We start from the raw sequence: 20,715 nt of genomic DNA, 5'->3' as shown, positions 1-20,715 counted from the left end.
AGATTGACCCAAAAGAAAATAAAAACATGAAACCTTTACCTGCTGTCAAATGGAAAGCTGAGGATCATCAATGACAAAAGGAATTCAATAACTTTTAACCTTGGCAAATGGATCCACATCTCACAGCCATTGAGGAGCATCAGATGGGACAGTAACCTATTCCTGGTGTAAAAAAATCTCTGTGGGGTGGAGGTGTCTCATCCAGACCTCAGTATAAGAGATGTACTTATATCTGTTTGGATTATTTAGTGAGGAAATAAACACCAAAACATCCCCATTTGCCATTTTCCTATCTAACTTTTTATCTTGATTCAGGAGGCACACCATAAAATACATCTTGGATCAGCAGCTATTTCTGACCCATGGATATTTTATTTGCTTTTGTTTCATATCACAGGGGCTTGTGGCTGTCTTGGCCTGGCTTAGATTTTCCTGATGCTGTTCATTGAAATGTTTTATTTTCTACCATTGCCTGAAGGCACTGACATGGATTAACCTTGGCAACACCATGCAGGGGGCTTACACACCCTGGTGCTCACTAATTACAACCTCCTGAACATCCAAAGAGCTATAATAATACAGTGATGTATATATGAAGTCATGGCCCGTCAATGCATTGCCCCTGTGGTGTAAACCCTGCAAGCAATATACTCATGGCTGGAAATCCCTTTATTGCATGGAGAGTTTTGTTCTTCTGAGTGGTTTCTATTTACATATGCTCAGGTTCTCTGAATGTCCAACAGAATGTGATACTTCACCAACCCACATCTTGAAGAGAGATGGGGATTTTATTTCCTTTCTTTTACCCCTTTTTTTTTTTAAATTGCTTTTGACTCCCTTACCTTCGTCTTCCCAGAGCTACTTGTCAACATTTTTTCTAGCACAGTACCTGAAGTGCCCAACCCAGGAAAACACATGGAAGGTTTATCTGTTTGTTTTAAATCTCTGTGTTAACAGTTAAAGCATTTAGCTTGCTAACTATCTAAATACCTTCAGGTAAATACCTGTCAGGGTCTAAATGTGAGCTCATCCACTTAAGTGCTGGTGTGTGGATTGCTGAGTTACCGGTGATGAGGTGCAGTGCAGGGGAAGACAGTCCTATGTGAAACACCTGGATTTCATGCAGAGGAGCTGTCAGAGCTTTGGTCTCCTGCATTTCTCCAACCAGCTGATCTACTCCTACTCAGCAGGATTTTTTCCCAGTGTAGATATATGTGTTTAAGATCTCCATGTGTTTTAGAAGATTAGGCAAAGGAGAGAGGATTTTTTTTTCCTATGTAATATGGCCCATGGAGGTACTGATCCTTCTCAGGCTGCAAAAGGTGGCCAGATTCCTGAGAGTGTGACTCCATCAGGTGTTACTGTTAGGTTCTGTTGTTCTGCAGGACCAATGGGCTGGGTGCTGGACACCCCTGAGCACCTGGAGAGCCCTGCTGAAATAAGAGAACACGGCATGGAATGTCTCATGTGGACCAGCCATGATGACCATGAAGAGATTCTGGTGTTTCCCATGTTCTGCTTCATTCAGTCCCAAAAGATTTCTTTGAATGATATAGGAAGACTTCACACAGTTAAAATTGCTCAGGAATGCCCTTCTAACATCCTCCCAGCAAGTGTAAAGCAGAGCTACATTAATTTCAATGCTGGGGGTAATTTCCTATCCCCAGAAACTGGAGAGGATTTTGTGTGTAATGGCAATTAGAGTTTTCAGTAGTGAAACTCCTCTGGTTTTCACACACTGAATGTATACTCCAAAGTAATGACAGCAAGACAAAAAACAAAACAAAGGAAGATTAAGAGTTTGCATCATTATGTTTGACAGAACATATACACTACTTTCGCAGAGATTGAAATAATCATAACTAAGCTCATGGAAAATTGCAAACACATAAAAGTTGTATGAACAGATGCATAAATCAGATTATGAAGTAATTTTAATGCACTTTTTTAGACATAAATTCTTTTAGAGGACTCATCAACCACTTTCTGATATGAATCTTATGTAATGATGATGATTAAAATATTAGACACCGGTGAAAACGTCTCCACTTCTAAAAAAAAAAAAAAGTTATATCTAAGCCTTGAGGCAAAAATGTTAAAAATAGACATTTCTTGTATGAAACTATTTGCACAAATGAAACTAATAGGTTTTTATCTAAACCATCTGGTGGAGGAAAAGCATTAAAATGTAAAGTCACATATTGAAGCCCACTGAGATTTATTCTGAATGCTATATGTTCAAAAATATATAAAAGGAAAACTGTATATTTTTCTTCATTTATCTGAGGCCTTGCTCTGCAGACTCCAAGCTTTAACCAGTTAGTTTTGCTTAGGCAAAACCAATACACTCCTTCTGGTCTTTGCTGGAAAGTTGTGCTCCCAATAAAGCAATCTAAATTTCAGAAAAGTGATTAGTGGATTAGCATTTATGATTTGCTTGGGAGTTTTTTTTAAAATAAACCTCTACAGGAAGCTCAGATACAAATGACATTCACTTTTGTTTTTTCTGTGCACGTAAAACCAGACTGTGAAACTTCAGTTTAAAATAGCACAATTTACTGTAGCATGAGATGTGTAACAGGAAGCAACCAACTCTCACTCCCTTCCACAATTTGAGGCCAAACAACCACGTTCTGCTGGGTTTCTACCTCATGTGTAGGGGATTTTGTGTGAAACTGAATCACAGACTAGCACTGGAAGGGATCTCTGCAGGTTTTCTGGTCTATCCTATGTCCAGAGGCAAAACTGGTACAACTTAGAAAGGGCTCTTCAGTGCTATCCTGGTGACTTTTGAATGTTTTAAAGTATGGAAATCCCACAGTTTCTTTGGGCTCCTGTTTCAGTGTCTTCAACCTTCCCCCAGTGGTTATTTTCACCATAATGTGCAATCAGGAGTTCCCTTATTTCAGCTTGTGTCTGTTGTCTCCTGCCCTTCATGTATGCCTCCAGAAAGATTTGGGCTTTGTCTTCTCTGTAAAGACCCACTGTGCAGTTCCAGACTGCAGAAAGAATTCCTCTCCTTGAGACTAGCCAAATTCAGCATTCTCAGTCCTCCACCTCAGCCCTGTCTTCCAGTTCCTGACCATCATGGGGACCTCCTCTGGATTCACTCCAGTATGTCAATGTTTTCCTTATACTGGGGTTACTTCTGAAGAGATTCCTACTTCTGGAGTCATGTTCCTTAGTCTGAAGGTGACAACAATACAAGAAGATAGAATAGCCTATTTCTGACTTCTGTTCAAATTGTCCTCAAAAATTTTCCCTTGAGAGTTCAGAAATACTCAGCCTTGAAAATCCGTTAGCCATGTACAGCAGAGGCACAGCCTTCCTGCCAGGAGCTCACACTGTGGCTGCTTCCAGCCTGCTGGCAGAGGGCAGCTTCTGCTGCGGGCTCAGATGCAGGACAGTCCCATTCAGCTGTCATGGCTCTCTCCTGGGGAGTCTAATCAGTTTTCTTGGTGGCAGATATATGTTTGTGTACTGTGCTCCGTCAGGTCTGATGCAGAAAGGTATGTAGAGAGCTTCATTGACTTCTAGGCAGAAATTCTGAAAAAAAAAAAAAAAAAGAAGAGAAATAAATGAGTTTCAGGGATATGAAATTAAAGTCAATTCAAGTCAAATTCAAGTCAAAATTCCAGTCTCACGAACTTTGATATTTTAATCAAAGATTCCAGGAACCTCGAACCAGCGATTACTCAGATTTCTCTCTCTTTTTATTTCACTTTTTAAAAATTAATTTAGAGGAGTTAAGTTTGAAAATAGCACTCAGCTGTCCACATATGACTTAAAAGTGGAAAACTGCTGAAGACAAATAAAACCTGGCAACTTTCCCCTATTTATTATTTGTAAAATCCCACTTAAGTTAAAACTGCCCCTGTGGATCTGAGCATCACTTCACAGATTTTGAACTTTAGTTATGACTAAAGCAGAAGAATGTTTTTCAAAACTCTCAGATCTCGGCTACCTTTCCTCTAAATTACTCTGTGTCCTTGGGCACATCACTTACGTCCTTTCATTTACATTTCTTTAACAAAACCATGTAGCACGTGCTTGTATGCCAGAGGAGAGGAGAGGCTGTGCTCATTATTTTGAACTCTGAGCAAAACATGAAGGCTTCCTCTGCTAATTAGGGCATCAGCCTGATTTATTCAAGTGGTGACATGTTTTTGAATGAACTTTGGATCTTCATGTTGCTATCTAAGCAGTGCTACATAGACAGCAGGAAAAAAATCCTTCTTGCATCTTCAGTATTTAAAAATATGACTGTACTGATGGCGCAAACATGGATCCAGGTGTTTCACTGAAAAAAGCTGGAATTACAAAAACAGCCTGCAGGCTTTGTGTCTGCAGGAGGCTTATGTTGCCACAGGTATTGTGCTAGCACCCTGTGTGCCCCCTACCCCCAGCCCATATTGCAAAGGTTTTGGACTTTTTTTACTTTCCACTGAAACTTGGCACTATGGGAGCAGCAAGGCCAGTATATATGCTGTGCATAAAGCTGGGAAATTTTTGACTCCATGTATCAAAGTATGAGAAACTTGAATGTTCAGTGGAGGTTTTCTTCATCTTCCTTTCTTTTTTTTTTTTTTTTTGAAGGTATTGGAGCCAGGCAGATTGTAAGGCAGAACTTCTTAGAAAGCAGTTTAGAGCAGCATCTGAAATGTGTGATTCTTGGAGCCTTCAGAGACTTCTGCATTACAAAATGTGTGCCCAGCTTTCTGTGAAAAAGTCGTGCATGGAATCACCTACTTGTGTGTTTGATTTAGGTAAAGAACACGGTTTATAAAGATAATGAGGACATCCATCCTTGTTCTGACTTTATTTTTTTTTTTCCCCAGGCAATTGTGTATACACCCTGCTGTTTGGCAAATTCAGAGTTAAAAGGAAAAGTATTTTGGTTTGAGTTTGAACTAAACATCCAGCCTCTGGACATGTCTCTGAGTTCTCTGGTTGTGCCTGCTGTGTGCGCTCGGTGTCTGCTGTCCGCATCCTCACTGCTCAGCTGGCCGGCAGTCTGGAAAATGCTGATGTTCCAAGGGTTACTGGATTACAATTGTTCTCTGCAAACAAAATTCACATCTGTTCTGACAACTTATTTCAGCCTGATGCAACTTGAAAAGGTCGAGATTAATCCCAGAAAATCAGACTTCTGTTTGAAAGGCCAAATCAACTTTAATTGTAACACATGGCTATTTGTATTGGCATTTAGCTGCAGCCGTTTATCCTTCTTTCCACTGGTATTATTTGTTTCTGAGCTTGCTACTAAAACCTACAATGCCAGCTGAAATGTTTTAAGTAATGTAACAAAAATAACAGCTGACATCTTTTCTTTTTACAGGTTTCCACTGACCCAGGGTATTTTGTGTGTATGGCTTCTATGACTTTTATTTATCAGCAGTCTGGGTAATAAAGTCATAGAAGAAAAAGTTGGTTCATTTTATACAGATTGATGGTGGCTACTATACCCTCCTATCCTGTTGGTTTTATCCATCAGAGCCCGAGGGGATGAACCACGTGCTGTGAAGTTCTGCCTCCCACCCAGTTTGGACCCCAGACATGAAGGGGTTTAAAGCCCCTTCACATTACACCAGTTGCTTTTCCATGTCAGTGAGGTGACTAAGAGCAGCAGCCCTCCCCTAGGCATGGTGTAACACCTCTCCAACTACGCTGCTTCTCCTGGCAGCTGCTATCAGTTCAGCCGTTCAGCCATCAAACTGATAGCTGAGCTCTCAGATCCCCTGAAAAGTGACAGGATGAAAGAGACTGATTTGGCAATACTTTGCTCTTGCTGTTTGGCCTGGAGAAAGATACTCTAAGTGGTAAGATTGTTTAGCAACAGCTGGCAAGCACCCGGGTGTGAGCCTGATTTTCAGACATGACAAGCACTTATAGGAATGTTGCCAGATACAGCTGTTTAAAAGCCTTAATAAACAGCAAGTCAATACTAATCTTTGCCAAATTAATCTTTTCCTTGACAGCCCATCAGAGCAATTATACTCAGACTCGTTGTAAACACACAATTGTCAGAGGGTAAGGATCTTCTCTGCAGTATACTGTGGATTTTTGCACACAGATTGTTTTCCAAATAGGTAGGCTTCCTTTTGTTTTCATCTTCCTCTCTTTTTTCCCCCATTTTTTCCCCCTCTTTCATTTTATTTTCAGGCCAATTATATGATTGCCAGCTTGGTATTAGCCTGAACAAAATTTCTTTGTAAAGTGTCTATCACAGCAAGTCCTTAATAGAATGTGAAATGATGACAGTCACAGGATCCATGCAGATGCACATTTGCTGGTGGGTTTCTCTAATTAGGCAGTAACTGTGACAGACTCTGAAATGTTACAAGTCATTGTTCTCACTTGTCCTCTTGTTGGTGAAGTAAGAGCTACATTTGAGATGTGATTTAATGTGCTGCTGGGTAATAATAAAATACATGGGTTTGCAAAGGAAAGCAAATGGTGTCTGTGAGACCTGACACAAAGCACCTCCTGTTCTCCAAGGTGCTCAGCACCTCCTGCAGCACTGCCAGCATGCTGCTATACCCAAAAAATAATCTTTTATTTCAATGCAAAAGGGCTTGAAAACACCAGAAAAAAATAATTAACAGGGTAATGGTTGTTTATCTGTCTGCCTGTCTGCCTATCTATCTAGTCTTTTTGACTCTATCTGTACCTCTAGACTCACCTATCAATGGGAGTCTAGGGGACTAACTCCTGTATGGGCTGCATAACATCTCTTTAGGTAATTCTCACAATATGTGCAAAATAGGGATTTTTACCTACTCCATTTTCCCAGAGCACAGAAAGACATCTCTGTGGATCTGCCATGTTTACAGGACTGGGGAAGAAACAGGTTTGGAGATGGTAGTTCAGGGTGGGGTGATGTCTCCAAAGGCTAAAGAAGGTGGTAAGAACATGTTTTACCTTCCAGTAACGAGCCCTTTTTTTGTTGGGTTGCCTGTTTACAGAGGAGCCTCATAGGGAATATTTGGCAGACGCCACTGGAATCAGGAGCTGGTATTTGGTGAGAGAGAGAGAAGTGGGCATGAATACATTACATTTCCCTGTGAATGGCTGGGGCCCTCTATGAATACATTACTTACTTACTGCCTGTGGATGAGTGTGAGGGGAAAATCCTATGGCAGGCCCATTTGAATTAGAATTTGGCTTCTCTGGTCAGAGGCAGCAGCTGGATGAGATTTCTGCTTGGAACACATGTGAGTCTGGGGATAGAGAGACCAGGATATCTCCTGTCACCAGAACACAGCACACTGAGAGCAGCAGTAAAATCAAAGAGCTTTTCCTTTTTAAAACCTCTGCTTACCTTGTGCAAGCAGAAGGGATTTACAACCTGCAGAGTGTATATGTTGCCAACTTTGCATTTTGTTCACCATGTTTTAAAAATAATTTTAAAGTATATTATTTTCAATGAATGGGCAGACTATTTCCTTTGGTTTCTATTGCTCTGACAGATGTTTTTATTATATTTTCTTGCTATTACTGTGTAGCTTCCATGTGCAGGTTGTTTAGTTCCTGTGTGCTTTCTCATTATCGTGGTTAGGCCAGATGGTGACTTACAACCAGTGACTGGGGTGTCTGTGTTACTGTGGAGCCTAAGGCACAGTGCTGCAGTGAAGGATGGGGCACATCTTTACCAATTCCAGTGGTGTTTCACCTGCTTCCAGAAGGATCCCAACCATCTATTGGCAATTTATATCTGTCAATACACAGCCGAAACCAAACAGCAGACTGCCCATGGCTGGCAACCATTTATTTTTCTGAGGTCAGACATGAAGAATTGACATCTATGGATTGAAGTTGGATCTTTCTTTTGGGAAAAAATGGTTTCAGTATATCCATGGCCAAAACCTGCTGTTCTTCCAGCACAGTTGTTTTACCTGAGCAGAGACTGAACACAGAACCACACTCAGAAGATGGGTACCAGAACCACACTGGATGGGTAAAGTGCTGCACAGCACACACACCACGCTGACAGACTGAGAGACACCAACTAGCCAGAGGTTCATACAGAATAAGTATTTTATTCATGATGTATTTTTTTATTTACATTAAAGTATTCTTGTATTTCGAACTCTGCTTGGATACCGAAATTAACAACTTTATGTGACTGCGCACCTGCTCTAAAAGAAATGAAGATAACACAGTTCCTTTCCATAAAAGAAAAAAGAAACATGCCTGTCGAAATCAAAGTTGATTTTTCTTATTCTCAGTAATTATCTTTTCTCTTTAGAATTAATATGAGTGGAAAATGTAGTTTACTGTAATATAATAAATAGAAGACATTGGGTAATTAGTAGTGCTGGTATATTTCTAAAGTACTAAACAGACAAACAATAAACTGTGAATTTAATCACGAGTTCTCATATAGTTTAAAGACAGGAAAATTAGAGCTCTCAGCTACAGTTATTTGAGTAATCACATCTGATCTGCATTATTTATTAGTTATTACATGCCAAGTGATTCCGATTGTACATTGCCTGAAATCATTCAGAAGCAAGCATGCCTTTGTTTCTGTTTAGTTTTATAAAGAAAAACCAATGGCATTGCCAAATGTGTATTCTATCTGAATTGCTTCCTTTATTTCACACAGAAAATACAAATCAGCAGTAGTGTCCATTAATGGGACAGGCATCTGGGACAAAATCATCCAGAAATATATTTTCAGAGCTATCCCTGACAGCAAACATTGACAAAATACCTTCTTTTGGATATTTTTATCCCTTTCCCTGTGGCTGCTGAACTTACCTTTCATTTTAAGATATATTTCTGATATACTCCCTAAAATTCTGCAGGACCTTTGCATATATAATAAAATGGCTGAAGCATATTTGGTAATATTTCTTTTGGTAATATGTTTATTCCACTTGACAAATTAACAAAACATGATGAAGTTTCAAGAAGCAGTGTTATGCAGTTTTATTCAGTTAGTTTTGTTGGTTCAAGTCTTAGTTTTGGGCAACTTCCTCCTACGATGCTTTAAAAAGGGAATTACTTAAAATACCTTTTTTTTTTTTTTCCATAATAACCAAAGAAATAGAGAAATAGTTCTTGGTTACCTTCATTTTCTGCCATTAAAGCAGGTTTGTTGTTATATTTGTCACTGTAAAAACTAAATAAAGTATTCACATCATCAGTTGTGAACAATTTGTGCCAGCAAAAGTTAAAGCGTCAAAGAAACCTCTTTAAAATGCTAACAAATTTACTTACAAACACCTATATTTATTATTTCATAAATAGGCGCAACAGGTTCCATAAAAAAGATTAAATACAGACACAGTATGAAGAAACAATAATACATAGCCATATGTAGAGGTTATAATTTAGCTGTCTCCAATCTGTTTCTGCATCTAATAAAATATCAGGTAAGCATTTGGCAGTTTTATACATAAAAGGACTTAAATGACGTTTACTAACCAGTACACATAAAGTGATTTTCTTTAAAAAAAAAAGCATTCTTTTAGGCAGTACAAAATAAATGTGTTTGCTCTTTATCAACATTAGTTTTTTCTCCTAAGTTTTTTGTATTTATTTCATGAGACAAAGCCAATATTTTTAATTAATATAATTTGGGACTACTTTACTTTTTTTCTCCAAATACTTTGAAAATATAGACTATCAGTCAGTTGTTTAAAAATGAAGTAAAAATATGAATGTTTGCCAATTTTACCCTTATTGTGAAATCAATAAACTGGAATGAGCCAGTTTCAATTACAATTAGCTACAAAAACATTCACATTTTATACTCTAGGAGAGTGTAACATAGATGCTATTTACAAACTTGCTATGACTGCTACATCAAGCCATTTAAAAAGTCTTTAGTAGTTTCATATAAACACCCATTATGAAAAACCAATGGAAAATCCAGGACTTTTATCCGAGACATCTACAGTTGCTAAGGCAGTTACTACCGCAGCACTTCACAGCAAAAACCAACATAAAATCTGAATGGTCCAAGCTTCCTTCAGGGAAGAAGAAAAGCAATGTCCGTTATAGGATCTCAGGGAAGGGGTGGAAAGGAGAAAGAAAGAGAAAAAATGGGGAAAAAAAACAAAGAAAAGGAAAGAAGCAAGACTATTTTTTCCAGAGTGGGTGACCCACAAGCTCAAATAGTCCTAAGTGCTTAGCAACTTGTATTTTCTAATAAAATGCAGAACTGCCCTGACTGCATAAAGCAATCCATGATGAAAAGACTTCCCTGCATTCCTCAGTGAAAGGAAAGGAGAGGTGTTTCAGATTTTCAGGTAAGGTAGAGTGCTTTGTCCCTCTGCATGCCCCTGTTCAAAGAGAAAAAGAACAAATGTGACTTTTTTTTATATTTGAAAAATTTTTAGTTCTATTCTTCAAGAAAAAAAAAAAAAGATCAGCCCCACAACTCCACTGCATGTCATTAATTCCAAGCATATCACTGAAGTACAGCTGCATTGTCATGGTAATAATAAGAAAAAGTCATAGTGGCTTATAGCAACCTGGAGACCACATCTGTCTTTTAAACTGCACAAGACTGGCACATGGGTTTGAGCACTGGTTTGGGGCAACCTGCACTAGTGGGCTGGTAGCACTGACTATCAAAAACTGCTTGGAGCTCCAGATTTAGCACAGGTCTTGTGTGGTATTCAAGTGCCCTCTGAAGAGTGAGAAGCTGTGAGACAAGCAGAGAAGAAGGAAAACACAATTCTTGTCTCACTTGCCGTGCCTGTGTTGTGCTAAAGCAGAATGCAATATTGAGATTGTTTACCCAAAGTGAAGATGTTTTGTTCCCTTGGCCTATCAGGGCCAAGAAGTGTGTGTGGGTGTGTGTGGGACTGTCACGGAACAGTCACAACAGGATTAGAGATGATGCAGTTCTGTGCAGTTGTGAGCAAGGGTGAGTGCGTGGCAGATTCAGTTTAGATGAAATGTACACAGTACAGTAGAATAAAGTAATTTATTAGCCTTCTGATAATAGAGTCAGATGCATCATTCTCTCTCCCTCGCCAACGTCAAAGTCGTCTTTGATTTACAATAGTCTTGGAATGATGCTCCATAAGCGCCCTATAAGAAGCAGCCAGTTTCCTTAGAGGCAGGAGAGCTTCACTGCAGGAACATGGCTGTCAGCCCCTCATTGGGCCTCTGGCATATTTGATTTACTGGTCCAGATATGGCCAAAATGTGCTGGATTGGCAGGTTCAGGTAAGCATTTGCAAGGGGACAGCAGAAGCTTAGCAAAGATAGTTTAAGTTCACATGGATTTACAAAGTCTTATCTACACAGGGTGGACTATCTACAGGCATATGTGTTCAGAGAAAGCTGCTGGGGATGGGAAGTTACACCCACTGCACACCTGGAGAGCCCTTCTGGGAACAATGACACATTGCTTTGTTCCAGAAGAGACCAGGAATCAAATCCACAGGTGGCTGTGGCTTGTTTGACAGAGGACAGTCTATTCAGAGCTCAGTGTAAGGGTTTGTAAAAGTCTGTGGGCTGGATACCCTTCAACTACAGCCTACAGCACATCTTGATATGGTGGTAGAGCACAGAAGTGAAACTGTTCTGAACAAATGGGCAAGTCATGGGGCAACAGTGATATGTATGGGAAAGAATGATGCTGCAGTTCAGACTAGATAAAGTCTGCCTCAGTGTCATCAGGTTGTAGCAAAGTTGTTATTCTGAACTAGTAGCCAGAAAATTATTTTTATTCAGTTCTAACTTGAGTTCCAGAAACACTTTAAAATAATAAGGCAAGTGAAATTTTCGGTTTAAGTAAATGTAATGGATGAAACTGGTCTTTAGCTCTGCTTTCTGTTCATTTGTCTGGGCTAGATTTGGCACTTCGGGAGCAACCAAGAGCTTTTATTTGCCATTGCCTTGGGGATTCAGGCTAAGTGAAAGGGAGGTGGGCATATTCACAAGGCACAACATCTATAATTTAAAACTGAAAAGATACCTTCTGTTCACTCTTAAATGTTTTCAGGCAGTTCGTGGCACAGTAACATGGCTCCACAAAAACCATGCTGCCAGAAATTGAAGGTTCAAAGAGGTTGCTAACCTTATATTGAGGAGATAGGGCTCCTACAGCTATGGTATTTTTTTTCTGGTTACAATCATATGTTCTTCATGCCATTCTCTTCCATATATATTGTATCCCATGTATCAGCCCTACTTCTCACTGATGTGGTTTTTCATGACCCAAGCTAGCTATTTTCATGACCCAGACTAGAAAATAGCCCACGTCATTTGCCTCTCATTGATACACAGTGATCTTAAAACTTCTTTCTTACTTCTTCTCCCTAAGATTTCAGTTCTGATCTTCTGTGGAATGCAAGTTCTCTGAGACCTAGAAGGTGTATGTGCTATGATAAGGTGACAACAATGTCTGATAAATGTATGCATTGAATAATTGCTCTCCCACAGCAGACTAACTGCTGAATAAATACAGGGCCATCACAGATACATCTCAGAAACACTGCAGGGAAACAGGCAGCAGTGCTGTTCCCAAATTCTCTATCACATACTTGTGTCATGAATGTTGCTCAACACAAGGTGGCATTCACTGGCTGCTTACCCATTACTGCAGTAGTCATTATTCCAGTCCACAGTCTGTGCTGGAGGATTTCTGCACCCTGAACGAACATACTCCATTGCTTGGGTAACAACTTGTGCAGCTGTTGATGTTGGATTGATGATATTCTGATAATCTGGCTGAAGAGTAAATCCCTAGAGGAGAAAACAAGTACATTACAAAGAATGAAAAAGGGTAACAGGTTGGGGGCATTAAAAAGTAAAAATGCAGACTGTGCAATGGTAGAGAACACTTCTTTTCCAGGTGAGAATTTGGTTATAAAACCTAAAATAGGCCAAAATGTGTAGGTGCTTTCTAAGCTTTAAAATCTTTCTTCGGTTTGAGAAATGAAACACTGCCAAAGCGTTGTTTGCTGTTACACAGTCACGGGATGGAACTAAAGGAGACAGAGCAGAAACAATTCAAAACCAAGAGAACAACTCAATCAGCACTGGGACAAAAAGGTCTGTTTGCTCCTTAGAGCTTCCATTTAGATTAAACGCAAGCACACACACTAGTCACTAATTCCCAGAATATGCAACAGAATCTTTTTGAAGGATGTAGGCAGCAGGTGGCTGACTGTTTTATTAGACTACACCTATTCACATATTGTTCTCAAAACCCTTTTTCTTCATTCAGTCACAAAGGGACCATCTGCTGCTTCTTTTATTTGCACTTCTCTCTCAACTAAACGGAAATTCAACCAAAGGTTTTTAACAGTTGTTGGACTAATGTAGTGAAAGTAGCACAGAATAACTTGCTTTTGAAACCAAGGAGATGAGAAAAAAAAGTGAAAGTTACAAAGAGACATCTAACCTGCTCCCTGCATTTTCTGTCATATGAAAAGTCATAATCATTTTTAGCTCTTTTGATATATTCTGATGTTTAAATATTGTGTTTAAAACCCAGGAGAACAATTGAAATTTCAAGGCTAGTGTATCTGGTTCACCCTGTACATCGTGTTCCTGTGAAGTAGGAAGAGCTGTACTGGGTAAAATATGGGAATGTTGTATTAAAGCAATCGATGTCTACTGAAAAAATCCAGACCAAACTCCTTCCTGGGGCAAGGGCATGCAATTCCCACTGAAGTTAACTCGATGCATAGCTACTAAAGCAGAAATGGAACTTGCACCAAGATGCCTAGCTTGGAAACTCACTCCTTCCAGTCAAAGCTCACATACAGAATAGATACAATTACCTCTCACAGATTTTTGTTAATTCAGGGTTAGCTCATTGTGTGTGATTGCTTTTCTTAAGCAGCCTTCAGTAGGACAGGAATTTTGTGGACAGAGGTTTTTTCCTGCAGGTTTAAGAAGGCAGCCACCCTACCCTTTGTTAAGATGAATGAATATTCTCAGCTTTCACTTGGCCCCCTTCATCCACAGAAATTATCTTCCTTCAAATGGACTGTCACTTCCTCTTTCTCATCTCTCTTCCTTGGCTATTCCCTGAGGTCCTGCAGGTGTTTTGCCCCACCTCTCATGTGCACTGCCACCTTGCTCCACTCATCCTGATCATGCATTTTAGTCTAGGCCATAAATGACTGCAATTTTATTTCTTAATCTTTTCCATATGGAGAATACCCTGAGTAACACTTCAGTACCTTAAACACTCGTGGAAACCTCACTTTGTCCCCATTGACTCCAAGAAACAGACCCTTAGTAGTGAGCAAGTTCACAGCTGAATTCTGCATCTAGTTGCCAAGTTATTTATACACTGTCCTGTTAATGAGATTAAATAAAGCCTTCCCATGGTGGGTTTTACACCCATGGGGGCTGTAACACCCATGCACATGCACTGCCTTTTCACCAGGCTCTAAATCTGTTCAGCAAGTTGCAGAGACAACCCCCATACCTGCAACAGATCCAAAGTAATTGAGCAGATTTCCCAATGACTTTAATTGGAGATTTGCATAATTAGAAGGCAGAAAATTTGGGTTTGTATACCATCTTCACCATTTTTATACAAAACATCAACCATAAGGACTTTTTAATTTAGTTGTAAGAGGAGACCAACCACAGAAACACATCCTACCCCCAGGCACTCAGATTTACCTTTGGTAGCAAATCCCCTGATCTATCATATATACCAGAAAAACACTATATAGGGACAGTAGCCAGCAGCAAAGCATGCAAGTGAGCAGGCACAGAGACCCAAGTTCTCATAAAATCATGGAATGGTTTGGGTTGGAAGGGACCTTAAAGATCATCTGGTGGGCAGGGACACCTTCCACTAAACCAGGTTGCTCATGGGTCCATCCAACCTGGCCTTGGACACCTCCAGGGAGAGGGAGCATCCACAAACTCTCTGGACAACACTCATGCAGAAAGGAGACAGTTCCTCCAAATCTGAGGAAGAGACTACCAGTACAAGATCCATTCAATTTCTTTTGGAATTAGGATAAATAAATAGCTTAGGTGTCAGAGAATGGTCCTGGGTTTTAACTCAGGAACTGGGTGCAGATGCATTCTCATATTTTTTTCAGGTTTTCTGTGTGACCACAGCCAAATTGCTTTGGCTCTCTTCCAGCAAAGCACATGTGCACGTGTGTTTGGACTGAACTGGTACCTCTCATGTTAAGGTTGGGGCTGCAGAGCCAAATTTAATTCTTCTCCCTGCAAAATAAGGCGTAACAATGCTTTCATCTTGTACCTGACAAGTTCTATTTAGTTTACAGCTGCTTGGGACTGGTCTCTGTTTCTTAGGGCACACTCAGGTGATAAATGCTAACATGTTGCAGGGGTATCTGTGCCACTGCTAGAAGGGTCTCAGTGGTCCCTCTGGGGGCTTGAGGGATACCAGAATAACTGCACTGTGGGTGATGGAAAGCATCCTTGTTAAAGCCAAATCATTTAAGCAACCTCAACTCAGTATGAAGAACTGCTAAAGTATGCTACTGTTTAAGATGTAAACAAAAATTACTTCTGCTTCTTCATCAACAGAAAAAGCTCTGAAAATATAGATCTGTACAACAGAGGGAAGCAGCCTTGTACCAGGCTTGTGGTAAATATTTGGGTATTATTTATGTAAGCTCTTAACAAACAATGATGAAATAAAAAGTGCTCAGAAAATGAGTGCTTCGAGGTCTAATTAAACAATGCTGAATGTTTTTGCACTGTAATGCTCAAGAGAAAATCACCAACTGTTTTGCAACATGCCTAGAATTTTAAATTTCATTTTCTTGTCCCAGATTGAAATAAAAATAGGGAACTTGATAAAGATTAATTTGATGTCAGGAGGGACATTTGCTCTTTAATTAGATTTCTGTAGCCCTAGCAGTTTCGTTGTGCCACTGTAGCAAGTCCTAAAAAGCCTGCAGCAGAACTAAAGAGTGATCCTCATCTCCACACTTTACTAGGAACTAATTTCATTTCCTGCCTGTCTGGAGAGGTATTTTCAACAGGCATCAATGTTTTTGTCTTCACAACTGATTTATTCATCAATCTCAATGTGATATTTTAAACCTTTAAATTACATCCAAATCCTAAAGCATCTGTTTATTACACAAGGAAATTGAAAATCTGTCTGTGTGATATCATACAAAGATTTTTCCTTAAGGTTATAAAGGAAGTTGACAGATATTAATGATTTTTTTTTTCTCTTGACCTCATTCGAAGACAAAGCTTAACAAAAGAGAAGAAGAAATCTGGACAAATACAGCAGGTTCCTGAGTTTGCTGTATATAAAATATATACCTGAAAAAATGAGGTTATTATTTTTGGCAGGCTATGCAATCATCTTGCTGTATACATTTATTTTCTAAAGGAAAAGAAATACCTAAAAGTAGACTGAAATGAGTTATTATTAAAAAAAAAAAAGTGACATACATTAATCTTCCAAAGGTGCTTTGTTATGTATGCATAGGTGCTTGCAACCATGGCTACTAGAATTAAGAATCTAGTTTTGCTTCCTCTACCTGTGAACTGAAGTGGGACAGAGTTGGACATGGGACTCACCATCCCATGCAATGCTTGGGTGAAGGATTTTGAGCAGGGAAGGTGATGCTTCCAGTTGGGCTATTAAAAGGGCTCCTTAACAAGGTCTGGGTGTATTGAGGAGGGAGTGAATCCTCAGTCTCATCACTCTTCACACCAAAGAGCACAGTGAACAGGCTGGGTAGAGGGGTATGCTCAGAAAGAGGCACAAATGTCCATGTGAGTAAAGAAAGGAAAGAACGACCTTGCCAGTGAAAACAGGCTGCAGCTTCGGCTGCCGTTTCAGCCTGAACTTTGGAGAAATTGTGCTGATTTGAATGACAAGGGTTAATAATCAGATCATCTAAGGCCAACTGAGTAAAAATTAAACATCATGTCAAACCTAAGAAACAGACTGGAGAGAGACAGCTCTGTATCAGTCAAAAAATTATACAGTGATGAGACGCTCATATGAGCATTTAATGAAAGAAAAATCACACTCTTCAAATCTACTGTGAGTCTACCTGTGTGTCAAAGGTGGATAAAAGAAAAACTACGGCACAGTGGATTTTGACTTTGAAAAGTAAAACTTTAACACAGGTCCTGTTAACAACATTTAAGAAAAATATAATAAATTTCAGAATTAGAAGTTAATAAAAATCAGGATCTAATTTTAAACTAAGTATGAGAATAGAGATTATGGTCATTTTTTTATAGCTTAAAGGATTATCACTGTAAACAAGCACCCCAAAGGTCTACAGTAGTGACCTTTTTAAAATTTAGGCATTAACTGTTGGAACAGAAGAGAAAAAAGACAAAATAATCCACTTCCAAGAAGTTACAATTTGGATAACTCAAAATAGAGATTGTTTAAAAGAAATTAAAAAATAATTACTAATACCAGGCATATGACCAAAATGCTAATACCAAAATTTTACATTGCATTTCAGACCAATTTGGATGCACTGCATCAGCTGCATAGTCCACAGAGTTAATTGATTTTAAAAATAACAGAAATTGTGCCTTCACTGAGGACTTCTGGCTACCAACACTTCTGATTTTTTTCATGTTCTGTAGTTTTTGTGGATCCTCAAAGGAGACTGCCTTTCTCCAGCTGGCAGTCACTCTTGATTTGGCAGCTGCACACGTGCAAGCAAGGAGTGCTGGATATGGAGAAGGACATGCTGTTCCCTGTAGAGCTGATGAAGATCAGCTCATTGTCCTGGAAGCAGTGGGAACAGAACTCTCTCCTCAGGTCAGCACTTCTTAGCAGACCCTCCTCAAAGTTTGCACAGAAGAATTTGTGAATTTCACGCACAATGTTTTTTGGAGACCTGTGTTCCTGCCTGCCAGGACTGAAATCTGGATCTCTTTGTGGTTTTTCTTGGAGCTGGCAGTCCTTCAGACATTCTATAAGATGGCCTTTGATATGAAACTATCCTCCTTTTCCTGGAGAAAATGAATGACCAAATGTCACAGAGCCAGAGTTCAAGAAGGGGATATGTTGAGAGCAAGGATTTGCAGTGCCTGCTACTGTTGAGTGTCACACTGGTGAGCCATGAACTATTTCAAAGAGGGATATTTGGGAAAAAAAGGACAAGAAATGAAAAAAAAAAGAGAAAAAAAGGAAAAAGAAAAAAAGAAAAATAAAGGAAAAAAAATCAAAACAAGAAGAATAGAAAAAAAAAAGAGAACCCACAATTGATAATTCCTACTTCTAACATGCCTCCAGCACAGTCTGCAATGAAGGTGTCCAGCCAGGTGAGCCAACACCTGCAGTAGAACACTGCTCTGCTGGGAAGCTGTTGGCAGACTTATTCTTCTCTTGCCTATTAAGCTCCATGCTGCAGTGTGACATGACAAAATTTGCCTTTTTTTTTTCTTGCAGTGTATTAGTCTATTTAGTATGAGTAGGGCTGAGGCTTCCAAAAAGGAAAATTACTCCTGTTGCAAGTCACTCCCTAGGGAGTGGTATGTTAACTAGTTTCTGTTCTTGCTGCCTTCATGGAGTCTTTGGAAAGGTTTATGGTGGCCATACCTAAGCATGGAGGAAATAAAACAAATTGAAGGAAGAGAAGGTGAAAAAAAAGTTGTTTTAAAAGAAACTATTGCTTTGCTTTCTCAGAATTCATATTCTTCAATTCTTCTTAGCTGTCTTTTTATGTAGGAGAGTGTTCTACACAGTGTTGTTTGGGACTGAGCATCACATCCAGACCTCCCCTTCCCTCCTCACCATAGGCAGACAGACAGAGTGGTGCCTCCTCTTTCTCCTTACTGCTGTTGACTCTGAGCTGCTGGGAGAGCTCCATTATTCTTCCACTACATCTTTTCCTCTTTAACAAGCTCTGTGATCAGCAGAGTGTTTGCTCTATTTCAACCAGAAGGGAGAGCAGAGTCCTTTGACAATTGAGTCAGAGAGAGGCCCTTACTTTTAGGTTGTAATCTCTTGACTTTCTCCTATTTGCTTCCTGGTGACCAACCTGTCTTCTATGCTCTAACACAGTAGGAAATCCTGGTGTTTTGTTTTCTATCATTTCTTGCCTAAAAAGGGTCATACCAAAGAAACTGAGCAGGATACTACTGTTCTGTTCTGTTCTGTTCTGTTCTGTTCCGTTCTGTTCTGTTCTGTTCTGTCACGGCAAATCATGGTATTGTCAGTACACCTCTAGCCTTATACTGTAATATATATTTTGCAATATTTAAATTCACAAACTCTATGAGATGTTGTATGTTATAAAAAAAAAACCAAACAAATATTCCAAGCTGAAATGACATAGATTTCACAGAGCTCAAAATCTGCATGACTGTAAAGCAAAAGCAGGAGTGTAAGAAATACAAATTGGCTTGTAGATATTACACAGTGATTAAAGAGACATGTAGGTGAAGCATGGCAGTGAAGCATTTCAATGAGTAACAAGCACCTTGAGTGAAACAGAAATATCTCACCATGGAATCTTCATTAAAAGCATCAGCCTTTCTGACTAAGGAATATGAGTTGGTAAAAAGCATTTGACCTAAAATTTTGTGAGTTTAACAGGAACACAGAGGTACAGAATTTTTACTTAACTGTAATTGTCCTTAGTTAAAAAAAAAAAGACCTACCATGATAAAGGTCTACACTCTGACTTTTAGAGACCTGTTTTCTACAACCAAGTGTCCTGTATTTTTTCTTAAGCTGGAAGCAAGTCAGCTGTGTGCCATATATCTCACAGATGACTGAAAGTACTTTCAAATCATGGATGCACACACCTTATGCTACAAGCTGGCAACTTGGCAAAATAAAACATTAGCAGATTCATACTACATTACCTTTTCTTTGGTAGAGAGTTTAGAGTAATGCCTAAGTGTTTATTCATACAAAAATGATAGTTTATCTATAAATATATAAGTATCTAACATCTGCATGAAATCTTTTGCTATCCCCAGCTCTACTATTAATTCACTAAATAGAGACAGATTTTCAAATCTATTCAGTAAATTGTGTCTAACAATTCTGGAAAAGACATAAGGAGTTCTGCATTGGACAGCTAATACACAAGTGACACTGAAGCTGGCAAACAATCTGAACTTGGAAGACTGAGTCACTGTGCAGTAAAAACTCATTGAAATATAGCTACAGGATCTCAACAGGCGGCCGTCACAGATGTAATTCCTCATGTTTGGTAAATGAACCAGAGTATTGCTTTGTCTCTCACTGCTCTGAGACTTCAGGTTCAACCAGGATTCCTCTGGGCTTAGGATCTCGAGACAGACCCTCCTGGCTCACCTGCCTAGGACTTCCTCTAGCTAATTCCAGCTACCTGGGCTTGGGGTCAGCTCCTGAGTTTCTCTGAGACTTGAGCATGGCTCTCCTGGAACACTCTCACTAACTGCAGGAAAACCTCCATGAACACATGACTCCACATGTGTGTGGCCATAAGTCTGTTGAATCTGTTTTCTCTGATAGTGAAAAATTGACTGAACTAGGAAAAAGCGTGAACACTTCACAAGTTTTCCTTCCTGATTACTCCAAATCCCTCCTGAGACTAAGATCAAAGTCTCTGAATAAATCCAAATCATCCTGAGCATATCTTGATTTATGTCCTGAACAACTAAGTATATCAGCCCAAATTGCTTTCAACACTTTTGGGGGTTGTTTTCTGCTTTGGAAAATTTCTTCCCCTGTTAAATTGTTCTCCTGGCAAGAACCTACGGTTTGTGTTCAAGTATTCCCAACTCTAAAGACCAATCTTGGGATGAAATGTT

The 20,715-nt window shown here is 39.4% G+C and overlaps 1 protein-coding gene across 1 annotated transcript in view; it reads right to left on the bottom strand.

Moving 5' to 3' along the window:
* Positions 1-9,857: 9,857 nt before the first annotated feature.
* The window catches only part of TOX (thymocyte selection associated high mobility group box), a gene marked incomplete at its 5' end in the record, with an annotated part of 216,294 nt that continues 205,436 nt past the window's right edge, over positions 9,858-20,715 (bottom strand). Inside the window, 2 exons of the mRNA XM_084205341.1 lie at positions 9,858-10,292; positions 12,560-12,711. Coding sequence (XP_084061467.1) covers positions 10,256-10,292; positions 12,560-12,711 — 189 coding nt within the window. The 3' untranslated portion in view covers positions 9,858-10,255. The remainder of the gene's footprint in view (positions 10,293-12,559; positions 12,712-20,715) is intronic.

This window comes from Fringilla coelebs, assembly GCF_963513975.1.
Source record: "Fringilla coelebs genome assembly, chromosome: 1".
Taxonomy (NCBI): Eukaryota; Metazoa; Chordata; class Aves; order Passeriformes; family Fringillidae; genus Fringilla; species Fringilla coelebs.
Note: the sequence above shows the minus strand (reverse complement) of the source record. Positions and strands in the feature narration are given on the sequence as shown.